Source organism: Heteronotia binoei, chromosome 17 (assembly GCF_032191835.1).
Source record: "Heteronotia binoei isolate CCM8104 ecotype False Entrance Well chromosome 17, APGP_CSIRO_Hbin_v1, whole genome shotgun sequence".
Classification (NCBI taxonomy): Eukaryota; Metazoa; Chordata; class Lepidosauria; order Squamata; family Gekkonidae; genus Heteronotia; species Heteronotia binoei.
The window spans coordinates 14,259,332-14,281,089 of record NC_083239.1 but is presented as its reverse complement, the minus strand read 5'-3'; the positions used below and the strand labels follow the sequence as shown (position 1 = coordinate 14,281,089).

The following is a 21,758-nucleotide window of genomic DNA, read 5'->3' as shown; positions in this document are numbered from 1 at the left end:
ATCAGACCGGAAGTGACGTTCGACCTAAACTTGCGTTAGCAACGCACACTTCCGGCACTGGGCTGAGGCGGAGGAGACAGAGTGTGAGGTGATACCGAGGTGAGGTGAGTTCCCAGGCTGGGGTGTGTGGTGTGGGGAAGGGAGAGAGATGCAGAAGACGGAGAACTGACGGCCCGCGGCCTTGTACAGTAACGGCAGTCCGGCCCTCCAACAGTCTGAGGGACAGTGAACTGGCCCCCTATTTAAAAAGTTTGAGAACCCCTGCTATAGGCCTTTGGATTCACAGTGTTCTCGGACTTGGGCCAAAGCTATCTGTATGCTTGCTAGGCATCAAAAGTGTGCCAGAAGAATCTCAATACTCCCATGCACAGAAAAAAAATAAATTTTGGAAGCTGAGCTTGTCATGCAGGCCTGGAAAAGTTATATATTCTCTCTTCTAACAATTGTTCAATGGTACAAGTGAAATCTGCCCTCCTTTGCTTTGGTTACATATTCCTTGCATGCAAGCCAGTAGTGTGTGAATTCAGAGCAACAATTGTGGCGGGCACTGTGTTGGATCCAGCCAGCTTTTTCATTTTATCTTGCCCAATATCCTTCCTTACTATAGTTCCCGTTCCACACGGTTTTTGTCTGAGATGGTCCCATGATCACCAGCATAGCTTTTTTGGATGATCAAAAAACTGCCAAAGAACTAGTTAGATTCAGCCCACTATGATTTACCTCTTTGGGTGTATCCATAGGTGCCCTTGGCACTCCTACAAGACGACTTCTTCCATGAGCAGAAGAAAACTTCAACCTTGTGAGTAGATAGTGTTGTATGGTGCGGGGATGGAATTCCAGATTTCAGCCCCTACAACATTTCCACAAGTCCTGTTCCTAGGTCTTCATAATCTCACTTTCCTTTTCTAGCTGACAGCAACTAACAACTGCTACAGAAATAAATATATGTCCTAACGAGGTTGCTAGAAGAAACCAGTATGGGCACAAATCTTGTACACCATAACAAAATCTGAGAACTATTTGTACTTACAACAGTTACTTCACAGCATATGATATTTTCTGAATTATGCTTACAATTAAAATACTATCAAAGGAAAGGTAGAGTAAATTGCAGGAAGGTAAGCTGACCCAGAGAGATAGGTGCTAAGATTGCACCAATGAAATTAACCCACAATCCGCACTGACTGATGCTATTTTGATCTGCATTTGTACTCAAGAGTATTTATTCCCTGGTTTTCTTCCTAATGAGGCCCAAACTATCTCACAGCTGTACAAAAAATACAATAGAAAAATATACTATTTAAATAAAGCTAGCTGTATCTTGGGTGAATTCTGTATCCAACAAGCCAGGAGTCAACAGCAAAGTGCATCTGGGTTTTCTCAGTAATGTTTCTCCTCCCTCTCCAGATGATGCCATTATCCCCATCAGTTTTCTCCTGCCCAGGGAAAACAATTTGGTGGATCAGGATGATGAGAAGCTTAAAAAACCACCTAACCACCTCCATCCCTGGAAGTTTTCATTGGATTTTAAGTTATACTGGTAAGTGACATGTGTGGACTTAACGGTGGTTTGTTCACAATGGTGATGTCTTCAAAAACAAAATCTCTGTGCCATCATTCTCATAAATTATAAAGAAGGAATGTCTTCCTTGTTTATCTCCAAATAGTTCTGGACATATTAATGATGGATTAAGCCTTCAACAACTCTTCAAAGCCTAGGAAACATGCCTGTACAGAGAGGCAGAGGTAAGCTGCTGATAATTTGCGAAAGCTCTAACATGTTCTGGGTTAAGGCCAATGATAAACAGAAAGTGCTTGCATTAAGCTTCTGGGATTCAAACCCTTCGCTGGGATGCAATTCACAGTTTAGCACAGAGCTGTCACAGCTCAGCTGTGAGATGCTATTTGAGGCAGACACCCTATCTTTAGAGCACATGCCGTGCCCTGCTCAGAATGTGCAAGGGAAGAGAATGAGAAGGTGCCTGTCCATGCAGGCCTCCCCCAAGCCATGATTTGTTGAATATTTTCTGCTGGAAGTTCGAAGTTCTAGACAGAAACTGTAAAAGGTTTCTGATTGGCAGAAAACAGCGTCTAGTATACTGGAGCACTATGCTGCAATTGTGTAGGCAGTCATAATTTGCTTCTGAGCTGTTGCATTTGTACAACTGAAAATAATTCAGCATCACTGGGCAGGGCAGGTCTCCAGTGTTCTCCCCTTGTAAGGAAACTATTTTTTTAAGGTTTACTATTGTTGCCAAGGTACCTGCCCTCCAGCCTGGGGTGGTCTTTCCCATGAGCAGAGACACCCCAATACCCAGAGAGTCTCCACAGCAGTAATAATAATAATAATAATATAATAATAACATTTTATTTATATCCCGCCCTCCCCGCCGAAGCAGGCTCAGGGCGGCTAACAGCATTTCATACAATAAGTTATACAATAGGTATTAAAAACAACATTAATCTTAAAACATTCTAGTTATAAGTTAAAAATCAACATTTCTGTACCAGGCAAGCGCATCAATGATGGATCTGCCAGGAGCCATTGCTGTACCTGAGAGAGAAACAGGTTCAGAGTGACAAGCTGGTTGCAACACTCCTCATGTTCCTTCTCCGCCTCCCCCCCCCCCCCCCAATTCTTCTCTCACCTCTGGGGAGCAAAGGATAAGCCATTGCTATAATCCAAATAAATAAATGAACCCTTTTAAAAGATGGGGTTTACAGCTACCTTCTAGTCCTTAGGAATGGAGGCAGATTTTAATAATATATAGCGTGTTTTATTTTATATATTGCATGTTTTAAGGGCACATTTGAGTTCTTTCATAACTCTAGGATGTATGCCATCTGGGCCTGGTGATTTGAGAAAAGTTACGCCTTCTAAAGTGAAAAGTGGTTGTGTTGGTCTTTTTGGGCAACTTCCTACTTACATTAATGTATTATTTTTATTATTTCAAATCACAACACGCACACACAAATAAACTACCATCTATAACAATCATCTTGCATACACATAAAACACAGATGTAAAAAACCACAGAAGAGTGTGTCTACTCATGTACAACAGCCTTGGGGAGTCAGGACTAGGAAGCGCTGGGTTCAAACCCCTGCTCAGCCACAGAATCAACAGGGTGAGTAACCCTCCTTGTCTTAGCCTTCCCTACCCAATAAGGATTTTGCAACAATAGCATCGGGGCAACTTCCATCAACATTTTGATCAGAGGGTAAGATGCAATTGTGATAAGGCAAAAAAGCAATTTGTCTCAGGTGTCCACTGCTGCTGAAACACTATGAAACATAACACTGTGCCAGATATCCAAGATGCTATACTGATGTGACTGCATGGTATTCCTTGAGATAATTGGATGTATTCATTTCAAAGCTTCTATCACACCTCTCTCCATGTGCTCCAAGTAGCTAACAACAGTATAAACAAATTGCAAAATAGCAAAACCAGGCAATATACACTCTGGCAATGGAAAAACAAAATCCCTGCCCCTGCCTTTGCCATCAAACTGATTTAAAGCAACTGAATAGGGTTTTCAAGGCAAGAGTTGTCCAGAGGTAGTTTGGCCATTGCCTGCCTCTGTGTGACAACCTTAGATTTCTTATTTGGTGTCCTGTCCAAGTGTAACCAGGGCTAACTCTGCTTAGCTTCCAATAGCTTCAAAGATCTAAATAGACTCTGTACTATTCAGCCCATTACTGTAAAATCCTACTATTTATTTACTCTGTTTACAGTCTGCTTTTCTAATGAAGACTCAAGACAGATTACAAAACATAAAATCAACTGAATCAGACAGCATAAAACAGCCTATGAACAATGCAACAAGACTAGGATTATGGAATAAGAAAACAGTGCAGCTGGAAATAAAGTATGACTGATCACGGTTGGAGAAATCTGCCTTCTATCCCTGTGCGTATACTTTTGGACTTCAACATACAGCCCAATGGGAAGCTCTGGTGAGGTCAAAAGCTTGCACATTGTTTTGTGTCAATCTGGGTGGCCCCCATAAAAAGCATTAACACTGATTTCATTCTTGTTTCAGGCATAACAAACCAGGAACAGTACAGAAAGTGGGTCACAAAAGGTAAAAGACATTGCAGTAAAAGCAAGATGCAACAGACAACAATCCTATTCTATTCTAAGAAATCTGGGTTTATTAGATTATTTTGCTATAGAACATGCTGCTTCTAATGTATTCTGGTATCCCAGTTTCTGTTTCCCTGCTCGGAAGCATGCATGATAGGTCTCATGTGGAGTTATCATCACAGTGGGATGAATGTGCAACCTCTTACCACTCTGCCTTATTAATAGAGGCAGCTTCCCCTCTCCTATCTTTAAGAACCACTCATGCCAAACGGCTGTCATGGAAGATTATGGCATGCGCCACCTGTCAAAATTATTTGTGATAGTTTTCCTCGAAAACTGCGAGGAGGTGTTGTAAGCATGCTCTTTGGGTATGCAAAACAACCCATCCTGACTTTAATTGTTTGTATAGACTGGCCTTGGGTGACAGATGATATATTTGACCTGCAATGGCTGGTGGCTGTATCAAGCCACTGGCATGTGAGTCACATCACACCACATACACTTGGCCTAGGAGGAGGCTGAAAGAGAAAAAGGGTGTTTGGAATTCGAATGTGGCTGAATGAAGGAAGGCGGTGGAGTTTACCGTACACATGAACACATGACGCTGCCTTATACTGAATCAGACTCTTGGTCCATCAAAGAGAGCACTGCCTACTCAAACTGGCAGCTGGTCTCCAGGGTCTCAGGCACAGGCCTTTCATATCACCTACTGCCAGTTCTTTTTAAACTGGAGATTGAACCTGAGACCTTCTGCATACCAAGCGAATGCTCTGCTATTGAACTTGTGGTTGCTGGAAAGTGTTCCTAAAATGTTGGGAAACTGGTATGGTATTGCTTGCTCAATAGTAGTGCCCGTATATGTGCTTCTGATCTCCACAACTTGTAGACTTTATTAATAAACAGATACTGGAAAATCCTGTAAGATTCCAGTGTTCACACCACAAAAGGAAACAACAGCTCTGTTTGGGCATTTCTACCACTCAAGAAGAGTGAGATTTATAATCTCTACCTCAAGCAGTCTCAAAGTAGCTTACAATCATCTTCCCTTCCTCTCCCCACAAACACCTTGTGAGGTAGAGGGCGATGGGAATGACTGGCCCAAGATCACATAGCAGCCTTCATGTGAAAGACTGGGGAATCAACCTGGTTCTCTAGAGTAGAAAATGCTGCTCTTAACCTCTACGCCATGCTGTGGAATGTATAAAACAAATTGAAGAATTCTGTATCTCTGTTATTTAGTAATCCAATGAAACACCTTTGCACCCTAAACACACTGATCGTCTCAAAATATTCCCCATTTATATAGACACTAGGAGTAAGGCCCGTTGTGGAAAAAAAAATACAACGGGCTCTAGAAGGAGGCTCTGGGCAAGTGCCTGCCACCCTTGCTGTCTTCCCACCCACCCAAGCGAAGGCATTAACCTCCCCCCACTTCAAGGGGAGCTTATCACTGCTATCTAGAGAGCAGTTGTAAATCGGCATGATCTCCAGTGGTTCCCTAGGAGGAAATGGCATTGTACCTGTCTGAGGTTCCACCCCTCCTCAAACCTCACCCCTTAAATATCCAGGAATTCCCTAACCTGGAGTTGGCAACCTATCTCCTTCCCTTTATCTGCCCCTCTGACTTCAGCTTTCCATCTCCTTCCCCCTCCCTGCAGCTTCTACATAGGCTGTCTTTCTTCACAGTGCAGAGTGGGGAACCAAAGCAGCTTTCATAATTCTCTTCTGCTCTCTTTGATCTGAACAACAACCCTGTGAGGCAGGTTAGGCTGGAAGTCTGTGACTGGTCTGAAATCAGTCAGTCAGCTTCCACAGCAAGGACTGGGTCCAGTAGACCTCACTCTGAAGCCCTAACTCCTATGCGCTCCTCAAAGTCCACCACAGAATCTCCAGGAATTTCCCATCAACATGGAAAGGTACCACTCAAGGCCTCTAGGCAAGTGTCTACCACCCTTGCTGTCTTCCCACCCAAGTGAAGGCATTCATTCCCGCCCCCCCCACTCAAGGTGAGCTGATCTCTGGCATCTGGAGAGCAGTTGTAATTCTGAGTGATCTCCAGCCCTCACCTGGAGATTTGCAACAGTGTTCCCAAGAGGAAATTGTTGGTTTGGAGACTATGGCATTGTACCTCTCTGAGGTCCCACCCCTGCCCTCTCCAGGCCCAGCCCCTTAAATCTCCAGGAATTTCCTAAGCTGGAGTTGGCAACCTATCTCCGTCCCTTTATCTGCCCCTCTGACTTCAGCTTTCCATCACCTTTGACCATTGGGGGAACACGTTCTCTGACGAGTTCAGCTGAGTGGATGACCTCGGGTCAAAACTGAAGGGAGCAGCAAGATGATATGTAAGCCTGTATGAGATGAGGGACCCCCCTCAGTCATCATTTCTCCAAGCCAAAGAGCTCTAACCTCTTTAACCTTTCTTCATGGGGAAAGCATTCTACCCTCTTAATCACTTTAGTTGCTGTTTTCTGCATCTTTTCCAATGCTATATCTTTTTTCAGGTGTGGTATCCAGAACTGTACACAATGAGCCCTGAAGAACACCAGAAGACCAATTTCACATTGGTCTCCAACCACAATCCTGTAGTAAAGAATTATTTAAACCAATCCAAAACAGAATCCTTAATCCCTACATCTGCCTCCAAATGCCTCAAAGAGCTGGCATTACCTGCAGTGTTGAATGTTGATAGATCCAGTAAGAGTAAGACAGGGGCAGCTGTTGCCTGTATTAAAATGGAGGTGATAGATAAAAGCCACCAACACCTTCTCCTTTCCATAGCCTAGCTTGAAACCAAAAGGAAAGGGGTCTACAGCTGCTAAAACATCCAGGTAGATCTGAAGTTGTATCACTGCTCTCTCTATTGTCTTGTTGTGGAAGATCAAATTAGACACCAGGTGATAATTGAATACATTATTCTTCTCCTGCAAAGGTTGGTTTGTTTTTTAGCATGTGGATGGACACTTATGAGGGGTTAGGCAGCAACTTCTAACAATTAACTGCATGCCTCTTATATCACACTTTCCTCATTGTTTCAAACATAGTACTTTCACACACAATGAATAATGAACAACCTTCAGTCCACTTTGCCACTGGATTTCACTGTGTGAAATCGCAAAACGCACTTGGCAAACGATTGCTAAGGTGTATTGAGACTAGAATTAAAGTGCTTCATTCAGCATGTGTGAAGCACTCGAGAACCTGTTTCTGGTTTCTCCCCTTCACACGTTTTCTTGGGAAACAGCACCCACCTCTGGACCCAAGTCACACTGCTACATTACACGGCATGCTGGGAGTTGAAGTCTTAAAAGGCGTTTGTCATAGAGACCTGCCATTTGAGGGGCAACAGCAATCTAAGTAATAAAAAGCACCAAACAGGGTTCCCTGTCCTAATTCTTTCCGCATGTGCTTCCCTTCGAAACCATCCAATGCAGAACTGAAAGTATCATGTGAATTCTATTTGAGCCTCAGCCTTGAGCGGTCAGAAGAGGATGCTGGAAATTGTAATTCAACAACAACGTAGCGCCCATACAGAAACCCCCAGGTTTTTTGGGGGTGGGGAAGGTGCCGTCAAGTCGCAGATGATTTCTGGTAATTTCAAGGCACGTTCTGACCAGGTCTGACCCTTCTGAGGAAAGAGAGGCGGGCGGGGAGAGAAGAGCAGGGAAGATGCCCTTGTTCGCCTAACAAAACCCCGAATTTTTGCACATTAACTACGCGCGAGAAAAAATAGTGGAGATTTCACCACAGAGATGCAGAAAAATAGAGCGACACGGAGCATTCGGGCAAATGGTGACTTAAGCGGAAGTTCAAGCTGGGAGTCTCTCGAGGCATTCCACTTTTTGTTCGGCTCGGCTTGTGAGGAACGCTGTAGCGGCTTCTTGTTCCCGGCGTGCTCGGCGGCTTACCTGCTCTGCGCGGTGCATCCTGGGAGCTGTAGTGCCTGCGTTCTGAGAGAAGGCGGAACTGCAGCCGAGCAGGGCCTCCTGCTCGTCCGAGGTTTTTAAGGTCCACACGCAGGGGCTTCTTCCGGTATCGCCAGGCTGAGGAGGCAGTCGACGGCGCAGCCGGCAGGATGGCGCGGCAGGGCAGTCGCGGGGGCGTCGAGAGCAAGAAAATGGTAACGGTGGTCGAGGAGTATAGAGGGATGCGGCGGGAGTAGCTCCCCGGAGGGGTCGAGGGCAGGAGGCAGCATGAATGGTGGTGGCTCCTGGAAGGGGATTAAGCCATAAAGAAAGTATTAGGTCGACTTGGGGGGCGGGGCGGGGCTTTTGAGTGGCGGTTGGAGGGAGCGGATGGGGCAAGGTTGCCAATCCCCAGGTGGGGGCAGGAGATCCCCCCGGTTTGGAGGCCCTCCCTCCGCTTCAGGGTCGTCAGAAAGCGGGGGGAGGGGAGGGAAATGTCTGCTGGGAACTCTGTTATTCCCTATGGAGATTTACTCCCATAGACAATCATGGAGAATTGATCCGCAGGTATCTGGGGCTCTGGGGGGGGGCTGTTTTTTGAGGTAGAGGCACCAAATTTTCAGTACAGCATCTAGTACCTCTCCCCAAAATACCCTCCAAATTTCAAAAAGATTGGACCAGGGGGTCCAATTCTATGAGCCCCAAAAGAAGGTGCCCCTATCCTTCATGATTTCCTATGGAAGGAAGGCATTGAAAAGGTGTGCTGTTCCTTTAAATGTGATGACCAGAACTCCCTTTGGAGTTCAATTATGCTTGTCACACCCTTGTTCCTGGCTCCACCCCTAATGTCTCCTGGCTCTACCCCCAAAGTCTCCTGGCTCCACCCCCAAAGTTCCCAGGTATTTCTTAAATTGGACTTGGCAACCCTAGGGTGGAGGCCGGAGGGGCCAGACGGAGTAGGTGAGGCTTGGTGGGATGAGAGAGGGACAAACTGAGGAGTGGGACTTGTCAGGTGGTGGGGTACATTGAAAAGGAGGAGCTGGAGGGAGTTCTGGGTTATATGGGAATGTCTGGGTTGGGTAGCCGTCGGGGTACCCCCCCCCCCCCCCCGATTCTTTTCAGGTGCCATTGGAGATAGCTGGGGTTGCTGACTCCAAGCTGGGAAACTTCCTGGAAATGTAGAGGTGGATCCTGAGGAGGGGAGGAACTTCATTGGGTAGAATGTTCTGTGGTCCCACACTCCAAAGCCTGTAGAGTATATCCTGTAGACTGGGAATCAGTTGTCATTATGGGAGATGTCCAGATACCACATGCAGGTTGGCAGTCTTTTTTCTAGACCTCAGAAAGTTTGGGCCAGTGTTAAACAGTGACTTATTTTAAGTCACTCACTCCCAGCCACCTACTATGCAGCATTATCATCAAATGCCCGCTCAGTGAGCAGTATAAAGCAACTCTCTTCTAGAGGCTGTCAGAAGCCATTACAGGTGGGGAGATGGGGCTGCCTAGAATCTTGGATGCCCCCTTATTCATACCCCAAAACTCTGAATGTCTTTGAAGCTTTATAGATTGTCTTTGTGACCACGTCTTTGCAATCATGTTAAGAATCCCTGGGATAACATTATGGCTCAGTAGCTTATTCAGTCCTTAAGGTGCCATCTAGATTCCTGTTCATTTTTGTTGCAACAAAGTCTCCGGAATTAATGCCAATTTTTAGTGCTGTCTGACTTGATTGTGGAGCAGATGTCATGAGTAACTGTAACAGGATACATATTAGTGAGTGCCACAGACTGATTTGCGGCTTGGTAGTAAGTAGTTTTTGCAGGGGTACTTTATTAGTTTCATAAAAATACTTTGTATTAGGGACCACAATCTATGTGTGCATCTCATCTTATGTATTGTATTTATACATCTTGAGTCTAACCTAGTTCTGTATTACCAGTACAGTGTAAGTAAAGCAGAGTAGTTGAGCATAGACAGCAGACCCAGAAAAAGGTTTTCATATTATCTCCCTTCCTTCTGTATTCAGCTTTGTTTTCATCAGGCTAGTCCTGCAAAGATGTAGTATGCTAACATCACTACAGGCTTGCTGCCTTCTATCACGTGCTGGGGTCATGCATTAATAGGGATGTGTGTGAAACGTCTTAAGTATCCATGCTTTGGTTCCTCCCTCCCCCCAGTAATGGGTGAGGGTTACTAGTGGCTAGAAGGTGAGGCTAGCATACAGGGAAAGCTTTGCTCATATGCGGGGAGGATATGAAGTATAATACCCAACTGGCGTGAATGCTTTATACACTTTAGGTATTCTCTTCCAACAGAGATGCTTGGAAGAGGCTTCTGCTCATTTGGTTCAAAAGTTAATTAGCTACCTATCATCTTCTTTTTGTAACTTAGGAGATAATTAAGCAATAGCTTTGATCTAGAACAGTGAAATTGTGCATAAATTTATTTTCTCTCTCTTAATAGCTAATGATAGGGAAAACCCGGGAACTGAAAGCATTTTGCAGCTGCATTTTGCACTAATATTAACCAATATCCCTTCCTTCATATGCCGTTCTGTTCAACTGACTTACTGAAGAGTTGCTGAAACGCCGTGATTCTTCAGTTAGTAACCAATGAAACCTTTTCTGTGTATGTGGGTATGTCTGCCTATTGACTTTCCCCCCAATACTTGGACTAGCTAGGGCCAAAGGTGTCTTTTGACATTGCTTGTCAAGCTACTTAACCCATCTGATTCCAGCCTTTGGGCTGCAGATAGTCTGTTTCTTTTCTCTTTCTAAAACTGAACAAAAGTAGAATCTTTTAGCTTTCTAAGAGATCAGCTGGTAGTTGACCTGATCGCTTGCTGCTGGGTGTGAACAGCATGCTGGGATCCTTTACAACAGCTAAAAAACCTTGATGCAGACATTTTTTTTCCTGCAGTTTGGCTTTGTAGGAAGGAGCATGTGAGAATGTGGTATGATCTTTGTTGTCTCACTAAATTCTCATGTTTGTCTTTTTCCTCCCTCCCCTTTCTGCTTGCCTGCTGCTTTCATTCTCTAGTATTGGTATTTGCCATTCATTTCACCTTCTGCATCTATGCATCTCATGGTAGGTGATAGGATTCTTAATCTGAGACAAGCTATTTCTGCTGTATACACGAAATCTGAATAGAAACTTGAGCAGAGCCCTGCTCATTTTATATAGTTGATATTTATTTCAGATACATTTACATTTTGATAAGTTTCAATCTTTAACAGAAGGGCATGGGTTTAACAACCTTCCTTAGAACTGCTGGTTTAATTTGATAGTATATTTCAGGCTAGCCCAGTCTTTTCAGATCTCGGATGCTAAGCAGCCCTAGTCAGTATTTGGATGAGAGACTGCCAAGGAAAATCGGAGGTACTACACATAGTCAGGCAATGGCAAACCACCTTTGAACTGTGTCTTGCCTTGAAAACCCTACAGGGTCTCCATATGTCAGCTGCAACTTGATGGCAAAATAGTAATAATAATTCAGCAGTTCCAGATGTGGAAAATGTGATGGAGGCATAGCAGCTCCTTCCCCTTTGATGATATGGGCAGATCCGGTGCATGCCTATCCTGATACCAAAGAAACATTGCTGTCACAAACTCTCTCCAAAGGGAGGAACAGTGTACTCTTACGGATAACCTATGAAGGATGGATAGTCTACCCTTTTCGGTTCCAAAAGATGACGACTAAAGGAAGGACATAATAGAGGATTATAAAATTATGCATGGATAAGGAGTACTCTTTCTTCCTTTCCCATAACACTAGTACTTGCACCCCAAGCTGATGGGCAATAGGTTCAGGTGGGACAAAAGGAAGTACTTCTTTACACAAATAATTGAATTGTAGAATTCACAGCTACTGGACATAGTGATGGCCACAAGCATGGATGACTTTAAAATGAGACTAGAGATATTCTGGGGGTGGGGAAGGCAGGCCACCAATGGCTACTAGCCATGGTGACTAAAGGGGACCTCTGTATTCACAAGTGGCACATCTCTGAAATCCAGCACTAGGAGGCAGTATCAGGAGAGGGCTTTGGCTTCTGTGTCCTGTTAATTGCTGTGTGAAATTGGATGCTGCATTAGATAGGCCACTGGTCTGATCCAGCACAGGGCTCTGCTTAGGTTCTTATTTTTAGAGCAGTTTTTTTCAAGGTAGAAGAGGCTATCCTTTGGCAAGTGATGAGACAAGATCAAGAGAATAAGAGAATGCCATTATGGTTCTAAAACATTATGGCTCCTAGTCCTCCCAGATGAAACGGCAAGCAGAATGTATGGAGTGAGGCGAGAGGACCATAGAGCACACTCGGTCAAACCCCCTGACCCATGAGCCCATTTGGGGCCTATTCAGAAGTAATGTCTGCCATAGGTGAGCCACCTCTGTTATAAGGAATAGTTTTTATTGCTGGAGTTCATGAAAAATAGTTTCCAGTTTGTTTCTAGTGTAGCCAGCCATGAGTGGAATGTGAAGTAGTTGAGAGATGTGACAAACTGAAAAGCTATAGCCGGGATAAACGGGGGGAGGTGCCTTCACTTTCATCAGTTAAAATCAAGTTCATGTTGCCTGGAATATAAGTATTTTTTTTTTTTTTTTGCAATATAAAGCAACTAGTTCAAAAAAGAATAAGAAGGCTACTCCAACTCTTAACTAGACCAGCTTGGTTTTGATATAGGAGCAGGTGATGAACCAACAATACAATGAACAGAACAGGCTTTAATGGGTTAAGTAGTCTGTAGGTGGCTGCTTTGTCCAAGTTGGGGCTTGAGGCCCTTAGGAGGAGGAAGGGAATTGGAAGCTACCTATCCATTGAAGTAGCCTTTCCTTTCTGTAGTAGTCAGCTGACACCCGTGTGTAGAATGGTTTGACATCTTTCTTTTTCTGAATGAGCTAAATGTTGTCCCCCCCCCCTCCCTCTTTAAAGTGTGGAGCTGAGAGGTACCTGCAGAATTTGCTGCCCAGCATGTTCCTTTTCAGGCAGAAGCTTTTTTGCCCCTTTCTCCTTCAGGCCAACCCATACTAGTCCCGCGGGATAATAGTCCCTTATGCATTTGCAGACTTTCCGTGTCTGGCCAACGCTAAATGCATTTTTAATTTATCTAGAGCTCGGAGCTCTTCACGCTGACTTATGGGGCGTTGGTCACTCAGCTCTGTAAAGACTACGAGAATGACGAAGACGTCAACAAGCAGCTCGATAAAATGTAAGGGAACAAGATGTTGGCAAGCACTAATCTGGCTGGGGTCGGGGGGGGGATTCCCTTTCTGCTGGACACTTAGTGGGGACTGTTAATTCCATAATTCTGTATTCTTTTTAATAAAAGAGAGATAACGCAAATGGCATGAGCATTCTCTCCCCTCCCACCCAACAATATTTAGAATATTCTTCCTCAAGGCTGAGATTTCTTGTGCTGTTGGGTTATATTGCTTGCTGCTGTTTGGCTGTCTTGGCAGGGGTTACAACATAGGTGTTCGACTCATAGAAGACTTCCTGGCCCGATCCAATGTGGGGAGATGCCACGACTTCCGAGAAACTGCAGATGTCATCGCAAAGGTAACAGCTGGCCTTGATTATGTTCCATTGTGCCTAATATGTTCCACTGTTAAATATGTCTGTGATTTCTACTGTGAATGTCTAATAAAGAAATTTTGGCCATGTAGTTAAAATTTAGTTCCTGCTGCCAGGCATTATGCTAGGCAGTGTTTCCTGCTGTATGTAGAACAATATAAAGAACACTAGAAAATCTTTGTTGAATGTGTGCAGTCCAGAAGCATGCATTGTGTGCTTAATTAATTTTATGTGCCAGTATTAGCACTTTCTATTGACAAGCCCTAGAGTGCTTCAGAGTTCAGAAAAAGTCTGATGTGAGGGCTAATGACAGCACACATATACCAAGGCAATTTCCCTTATTTCCCGTGTCCCTTTAAGCTTACCTAACTGAACTTCTCATACAAAGCCATAAAACTGCGTTTGAAATTGGATTTTATAGCTGGGAACTGCCGCTAGGGAAGTATGTGAAAATAACTCTTACTCCATATGTGTCTGTATGATGCCTGTGGAGTTAGGTAACAATAAGTATAGCATCCAGCCTAAAAGGAAGGTAGTTTTTGCATTGACCCCAGTTGGGTCTATCTTACTAGTCTGGATGCAGGCTTTTCCAGTTAGTACATGGAAAAAGCAGTGCGCCTTCTTCGAAGCAAAAAATTGGAGAGGCATGGAATTTGGGCATATTAGCCTGGTGGATAGAGCAGGACATTTGACCTCAGAGACACGTTCATAATCCTGACCAACTATGGACTTGTCCAACTCTATTGATACACATCAGCTTCTCGCAGCTTGATCGGCTTACTCACAGTTCCATGTAATATGTAACTGTGACTTCTGGTTTTTTAGCAACATAAAATGAGTTGTGGCGCAACTAAGTTTAATTTCTAGAAATTGTCAAGCCAGCTTGCATCAGATATTTTCTGTTAACCTATTAAAGTGGCAACCAAGATAAATCAAAATTGTTTGCAGTGATACAGCACATGACTCAATTGTTTCAGAACCATTTTCAAGATGAGACATCACTGTCTGTTGTAGAAAACCTGCTTCTTATAAGATGGGTCCGTCATTTTCCATCTGAATGATGTAAGCCAGGGTTCCCCAACCTTTTTGTGTGCAGGCACCTTTGGAATTCTGACATGGGGTAGGGGTGGACAGAACAACAAAATGGCTGCTGCAGGAGGCAAGACCAGCCACAAAATGCTTGCCATCGGAGGTTGAGCCAACCGTCAAATGTCAGGGAGTGAGGTTATGCATAACCCTAATAGTGAGTTTCATCATTACAGGCAGAAGCTCCGTTTAACAGGATGCCTTTTAAAAGAAACATTCTGTTTAAAAATATTTTATTGCATATGCACAGTTTAAATTCAGTCATGCAGTGAAGATCTTTATGCTGCGGTGATAGGTGCTGCAGAAGTAATGTTTCTGAAAATCTGTATAGCCAATCAAAAGCCCTGCTAGGAAGAAGCCTTGCCCACTTTCTAAAAACACTTGGCAAGCACCATGTTGAGGACCCTTGATGATGATAGTGGTTTGCATCAAAAGTTTTCAATTAGGAATAAAAAGAGAATTTTTTAAGTATTATGCCAAATTATTTAAGGGTGTTAAAATAAAGAAAGAAAAGATGGAAGACTATTTACAAAAGATTAAAATAGCACCCTTAACAGAAAATATGGGGAAAGTCTTGAATGATCCAATTGAAAAAATAGAAATTGAAGCAGCAATTAATGCAATGGAAAAGGACCTGGGCCAGATGGATATACAACTAAATTTTTTAAAACCTTCAAAGAGGAGTTAATTCCGAAACTTCAGAAATTGATGAACATGATAAGAATAAAAGGGAAAATACCAAATACATGGAAGGAAGCTATTATTTCGTGTCACGAATGTAGAAAATTATAGACCAATCTCACTATTAAATAATGACTATAAAATATATACAAGAAACTTGGCAGAACGGCTTAAACAATATTTGATAAATTTTATAAAGGAAGATCAAGCGGGGTTTCTCCCCAAAAGGCAAATAAGAGACAATATTAGAACTGTTGTAAATATTGTAGAATATTATGAAAGACGTCCAGAAAAGGAAGTAGCATTATTCTTTGCAGATGCAGAGAAAGCATTTTATAATTTAAATTGGGATTTTATGTTTGCAGTAATGGAGAAAATGGAGTTGGGGGGAAAACTTTATAAGGATGATAAAAGCAATATATACTGAACAACGTGCAAGGTTATGTATAAATGCAGATCTTACAGAAGACATGATAATTAGCAAAGGTACAAGACAAGGCTGTCCGCTTTCCCCACTGTTGTTATAATGACTCTTGAAATCTTACTGATGCAAATCCAAGAAGATAAAGAAATAGAAGGATTAAAAGTAAAAGGATTTACTTACAAATATAGAGCATTTGCAGATGATATAATGTTTATAAATGAAAATCCCATACAAGTCACACCTTTGTTGTTAGCTAAAATACAAGAATATGGGGAATTGGCAGGATTGTGTATTAATAAAGAAAATCAAAACTTCTATGTAAAAATATGCAAGTAAGCAAACAAAAGGAACTGCAGAAGATAACAGGATGTGAAGTTACCTCTAAGGTAAAATATTTGGGTGTGGCGATAACAATGAAGAATATTGACTTGTTTAAAAACAATTATAAGAAGCTATGGTGTAAAATGGATGAAGATATGATAAAATGGAATAAACTTAATTTCTCATTGCTTGCCAGAATAGCTGCAATTAAGATGAATATTTTGCCAAGAATAATGTATTTGTTTCAAACTATTCCGATTGTGAAAGACAGTAAACAATTTAATAAATGGCAAAGGAAAATTTCAGAGTTTGTGTGGGCTGGGAAGAAACCAAGGATCAAAATGAAAATCTTAATAGATGCAAAAGAGAGAGGAGGATTCCAATTACCAGATTTAAAATTATATCATGAAGCAGTTTGTCTAGTGTGGATAAAAGAATGGGTGACGCTGTTAAACAAAAAACTTTTAGCATTGGAAGGTCATGGAAATAAATTTGGCTGGCACGCTTATATGTACTATGGGGAAAAAAAGATGGATGGTTTTTTCTCCCCCCATTATATAAGAAATAATTTGCTAAATACTTGGATGAAATATAAGAAGTATGGGGATGAGAGAAAACCGTTATGGATAGTGCCAGCAGAAGTAATAAAAATAACAGCTGAGACGGGTGAAGAAAAGTGGTTGTCATACAATCAACTACTAAAAATACAAAGTGGCAAAATAGAACTGAAAACTGCTGAAGAGTTGAATAATAAATATGATTGGTTCCAAATGCAACAAATAAAGAGCTTGGTGGAAAATGATATTAAAACTGAAGGAATAAGAAGAGAGCAAACAGAAATGGAAAAAGTTCTGCTTGGAGACAATGAAAAATTAATTTCAAAATTATATAAATTACTTTTAAAATGGTCTAAGGAAGATGAAGTAGTGAAATCTCAAATGGTTAAGTGGGCAATTAATGTAAATAAAGAAATACAGATGGAAACTTGGGAATATTTGTGGAAGAATTCTATCAATCTTTCGACGTGTCATAGTATTAAAGAGAACTGTTTTAAAATGATGTACAGATGGTATATGACTCCTAAAAAGTTGGCAAAGATGAACAATAAGATGCCAGATGTTGGAAATGTAAAAAACATGAAGGTTCTTTCTACCATATGTGGTAAACTTGTGAAAGAGCAAAAAAGTATTGGCAGATGATTCAACAAGAAATTTCTAGGATCTTGGGATACGAATTTAAGAAAATTGCAGAGACTTTTCTGTTGGGATTACAAATGGAAAAATTTCCAAAAGAAGATAGAACTAATCTGGTACTTGCTTTCAGGTGCTAGGACACTGTATGCACAGTTGTGGAACAAGAAAAAATACCAGAAAAATGGGATTGGATTGTAAAAGTTATGCCATGGAGTGAAATGGACAAATTAACAAGAATTTTAAGAGACTATGACTTAGAAGTTTTTAAGATGGAGTGGAAAAAGTTTAGAAGATATGTAGAAAAAGAGTGGAAAATAAAAGGACATTGGACAATTTTTGATAATGATTAAGTCTTAGAAGGAAGAAGAATATTAATCTTTGTTTTTATTAGTTAAGGATAACTTTAAATGTTAGTATTTTAAGCAAATAACACCGGCGGGGGTCAAGTAACAAGGGGAGGAGTGGCTAGAAAGTAATATATGGGATAGATAAAAAGAAGTTATTAACGATGCAAGAAATAGATATTGTTACCATATGTTACTAAATAAAATTGTTTTAAACAAAAGTTTTCAATTAGGATAGTCACTGCTAAGCTTCTTATGGTGGTCATTTGGTGGTTCACTGGGCAGCAGTACTTTTAACATGGCACTTCCAGAGTCCATTCCTTGCCTCATATTTTTCTTGTTTGACAGGTAGCCTTTAAAATGTACTTGGGCATCACCCCAAGCATCACAAACTGGAGCCCGGCAGGTGATGAGTTCTCCCTCATCCTTGAAAACAATCCTCTAGTGGACTTTGTGGAGCTGCCTGATAACCACTCATCTCTTATTTATTCTAACCTCTTGTGTGGAGTGCTGCGGGGAGCCCTGGAAATGGTGAGGAGGGGGAGATGGTGGAGGAAGCAGCAGCTGTAGCTCTTTCTGTGTGAGGAAGGACATGTTGGAGTGAATGAAGTAGCAGTTCATGCAAGTCTTCTATATCCTATCGAAACATCCACACCATTAACATCACTTATGTATATGATCCGGTTTGGGAGACTTCATCTCTTTTCAGCATTCAGGTGTTCAAAGAATTTCGATTGGTTTTTTAAAATGAATGGAATGGTGTCTAAGAAAGTAAGTAGGGAGGGAGGGTACAATGATCAGGGTTAGAATGGTCATCCATAAAAGCCAATTGAGGAGTAGATCACGAGAACATTGTTCCTTGATCAGCAGACACATGCTCACTTGAAGTTAGTCCTCTAGAATTCACTGAACAGTTTCTTCACATATTCTGGTCTGCTCTATTTTTTAATTAGTTTTAATGACAGCCAAGATTCCTCAGGCTGGTAATGGCCACCATGTTCTGTGCTTGCAAAAAAGCACACACTCAGCTCTTGTGTTTTTATGCAAGGTTTTTGCAGCTGATGTCTACGTTTTTCTGGAAAGGGCAGTGTCTGCTCTAAATTTTTCTAGAATGGAAGTGTGCAGCAGAGGATGAGAGGGAGGGTGTTCATTTGTGTTTCCTTCAGTTCTGTTCATGTCTGGCCATACTTGCTTGGCAGAAGTAACACTATTGTGCTGGGACTACGGTTAATTGGGAATGGGCAGAGTGTTCCTGTAGTTGTGAAAAATCCATTAACACTTCCTGTTCTGTACTACTTGAATGGCAAATGGCAAGGGTGGTAAAGAGAGGGGGTAACCAGCAACCCTTTTGTACAATAATACAGAAGGATTTCCCTTGTCCTCCATCTTCAGTGGAGCTTCCAGTTGTGCTAGGTAGGCAGTATTGTGGGGTGTTCTAGTTGTGTCTCAAAAGCATGGGGTTCTGTTTCTTTTTATACCACAGGTTCAGATGGCTGTTGATGTCAAATTTGTCCAAGACACATTGAAAGGAGATGGAGTCACGGAAATCAGAATGAAATTTATCAGGCGGATTGAAGACAATCTCCCTGCAGGAGAGGAGTGAGTCCAAGGGCAGCCTCCCTGTTGAACTGGAGGGGATGAGCCACCCACCTGGGATTTGTAGGCACATCATGCCTTCTGTTACATTCAGATGCCCAGTTTGGTTCATTAAGATGTTCTACATTATTTCCTTAGGAAGCAACTGTTTGACTTGTTCTGTTTTATTTCCACCAGATTTGTATCAAAGGCCTTCATAGCCTACAAGATATTTTTTGTACTCCTTGGAGAAAATGAGTACCCATTTGTAGCTTCTATGTGTTGGCTCCACACCAATAGACAGGACTGTTAAAACCTTATCATTTTGATCCTCATATACCAATTAAAGATACTAATTTTGTTGCAGAAGAAGCTAATCAGTACATTCTCACCACCACCCTCTTTCTGCCCATACGTGTGTGGGCAGAATGCACATACGTCTATGGGAAGCAGGAAGCCATTTCTAGATTACAAGGAGAGCAGTCTATAATTTGAAATAAGCTGGAGTTGCTAGTGGAACTCATGCTGCTTCTTTAGTTGTGCTATGTAGGGAAGAAAAATTGTTTTAGTTTATATATATCCTTTGTTTCCAACACCAAAACAAAGTAAGAGGCCTGTATTCGGGCAAAAGAGTGAAGTGGCATTCTTGTGTGAATGATCTTTCTGTGGACATTCTCCAGTGCTGAACAAAATAGTGCTTGAGTGCTCTGTTGTTTTCAGCCCATCTTCTCTAATCTGCTAGAGACCCTCAAGGAGATTTGGCAACAGCATGCTTTCTTAGTTTGCAGTTTTGCTTTTCAAATGATGTTGGAAATGTCTTTAAAAGCATAATCATCTGAGCAGATAAATTCAGGAGGCAGATTTTTAAAGCTCAGAGCAGGCATGATTTGTATAACTAATTGACTAAATAGTTAAAACACGTTTTCTTCTTGAATGACCAGCCATTTATTCTGAATGGTTGTGTTTGGCTTTTCAGTGGAGAGCTTGTCTTGGGGGGTGGGGGTGGAGCAGCAGTTTGGAGGCCAGAGTTCTCTTTCAGAATATTATGGAAAGAAGCTCTTGATCTGATTGAGTCACATGAGGCTGTATGCAAATGCTTGCATGCAGGGTTGGTACAGAGCACTTAAGATTTGTTTTGGGCAGGGAAAATCAACATGAATTTCACTAGTGAATGACATTAGAGAATGAAATTGTGTTTACCAAGGAGATCATTCTCTGTGCATCATGAGAGCCTACAATTCTCTTCAGGCAAGATCTTTGCCATTTTTCTACTTAATGCAGCAGTTATGTTTGGCTATAAGAGAACTTTTAAATTAAAGTGGGAATGCCTACCTTCCTTGGTGAAGCACAGTGTGCGCCATGATCCTGGTTCCTGTCTGGAGTCCCAAAATATGACCAGCAGAAACTGGCATTTTTAGTCTGTAGCGCACAGTATAAAATTGTGAGAGTGGTTAATCAGAGATATGGAGAATGGATTGCAGGATTTACACAAATACCCATCAAGCCTCTTGTTAGACATTGCAGGTCTTTAGCGGTGATTTTACGGCAAGTGAGTCTCAGTGAAGGTGATTCAGATTAATTTTTGCTTTGCGAAAGAACAAAGCAACTTAGACAGGATGTGTGAGAATGGGACATGGACTGATGTTTCAGTGGAGTAGTGAAGTGTTTTCAAAACAGCCTGATATCCCATGTTGATGATAGTTCCTTGCTCATTTCCCATAGATGTGTCCCAGTAGAATCTGGCCATAAGTGTTGGGAGGAGCAGATTCTGCTCTTCTGACCTGGACTGGCTTTTGTCATATGAGTTACTAGAGAAGTGGTGAAATAGGATGGTTTTTTTTAGATAAATGTGAACTGTTGCCTCGCCCTGTAATCCTGTATCTGCTCAATGAAAAGCCAACATTTCTGGTTTCTAGAGGCATTCCTACAAGTGAGAGGAAAGATCCAACACTCATTAAAATAACATCCTGTCCTGATTCCTTTTGTGATGTTTTGAATCTTACTTGAGAACTGTTGCCGTGAGTGACACCTGGTGGGTGAATGGGTATTGGATGTATATAATTGAAACATTTTTGTTATGTGAGGGGTTATTCATGCATTTTCCATTTCCATTTGTAAAGCTTTTGAAGGCAACATTTTAAAAGAACTATTGCATTAAAATAAATTATAACTATCTTCTTAATTGTCTTGCTGAGGAGCATGGACTATGGCAGGGTCTTGGGGAGGGTGCATGGTGGGTGTACCTAACCCAGGAAAACAACAAAATGTTTTGGCTCTTGTGGTCTGGGCTGCTGAGACCACACAACACATTCAGGAACATTTGATACCCTGTACTGTGAAGGAAGGGAGGGAGGAAAGGCAGCAGGATATAGCCTGATCTCATCAGCTCTTGGAAACTAAGCAGGGTTGGTACTTGGAAGGGAGACCATCGAGGACGACTCTGTAGAGGAAGGCAATGGCAAACCACCTGTGCTTCTCCCTTGCCTTGAATGCCTGTTACTGGGGTTGCCATAACTGGGGTTGATGGCAATTTATGCACACTGTGGAGGGAAAAGTCTTAAGCAGAGCA

General features: G+C 42.1%; 1 protein-coding gene across 1 annotated transcript; it reads left to right on the top strand.

Moving 5' to 3' along the window:
* Nucleotides 1-7,967: 7,967 nt before the first annotated feature.
* Nucleotides 7,968-21,371, top strand: TRAPPC3 (trafficking protein particle complex subunit 3). Its single transcript, XM_060258068.1, has 5 exons — nt 7,968-8,207; nt 13,103-13,200; nt 13,451-13,550; nt 17,963-18,145; nt 19,098-21,371. The coding sequence occupies exons 1-5, from the start codon at nt 8,163-8,165 to the stop codon at nt 19,215-19,217; spliced, it is 546 nt and encodes a 181-aa protein (XP_060114051.1). The 5' UTR covers nt 7,968-8,162; the 3' UTR covers nt 19,218-21,371.
* The last annotated feature ends 387 nt before the right edge of the window (nt 21,372-21,758 follow it).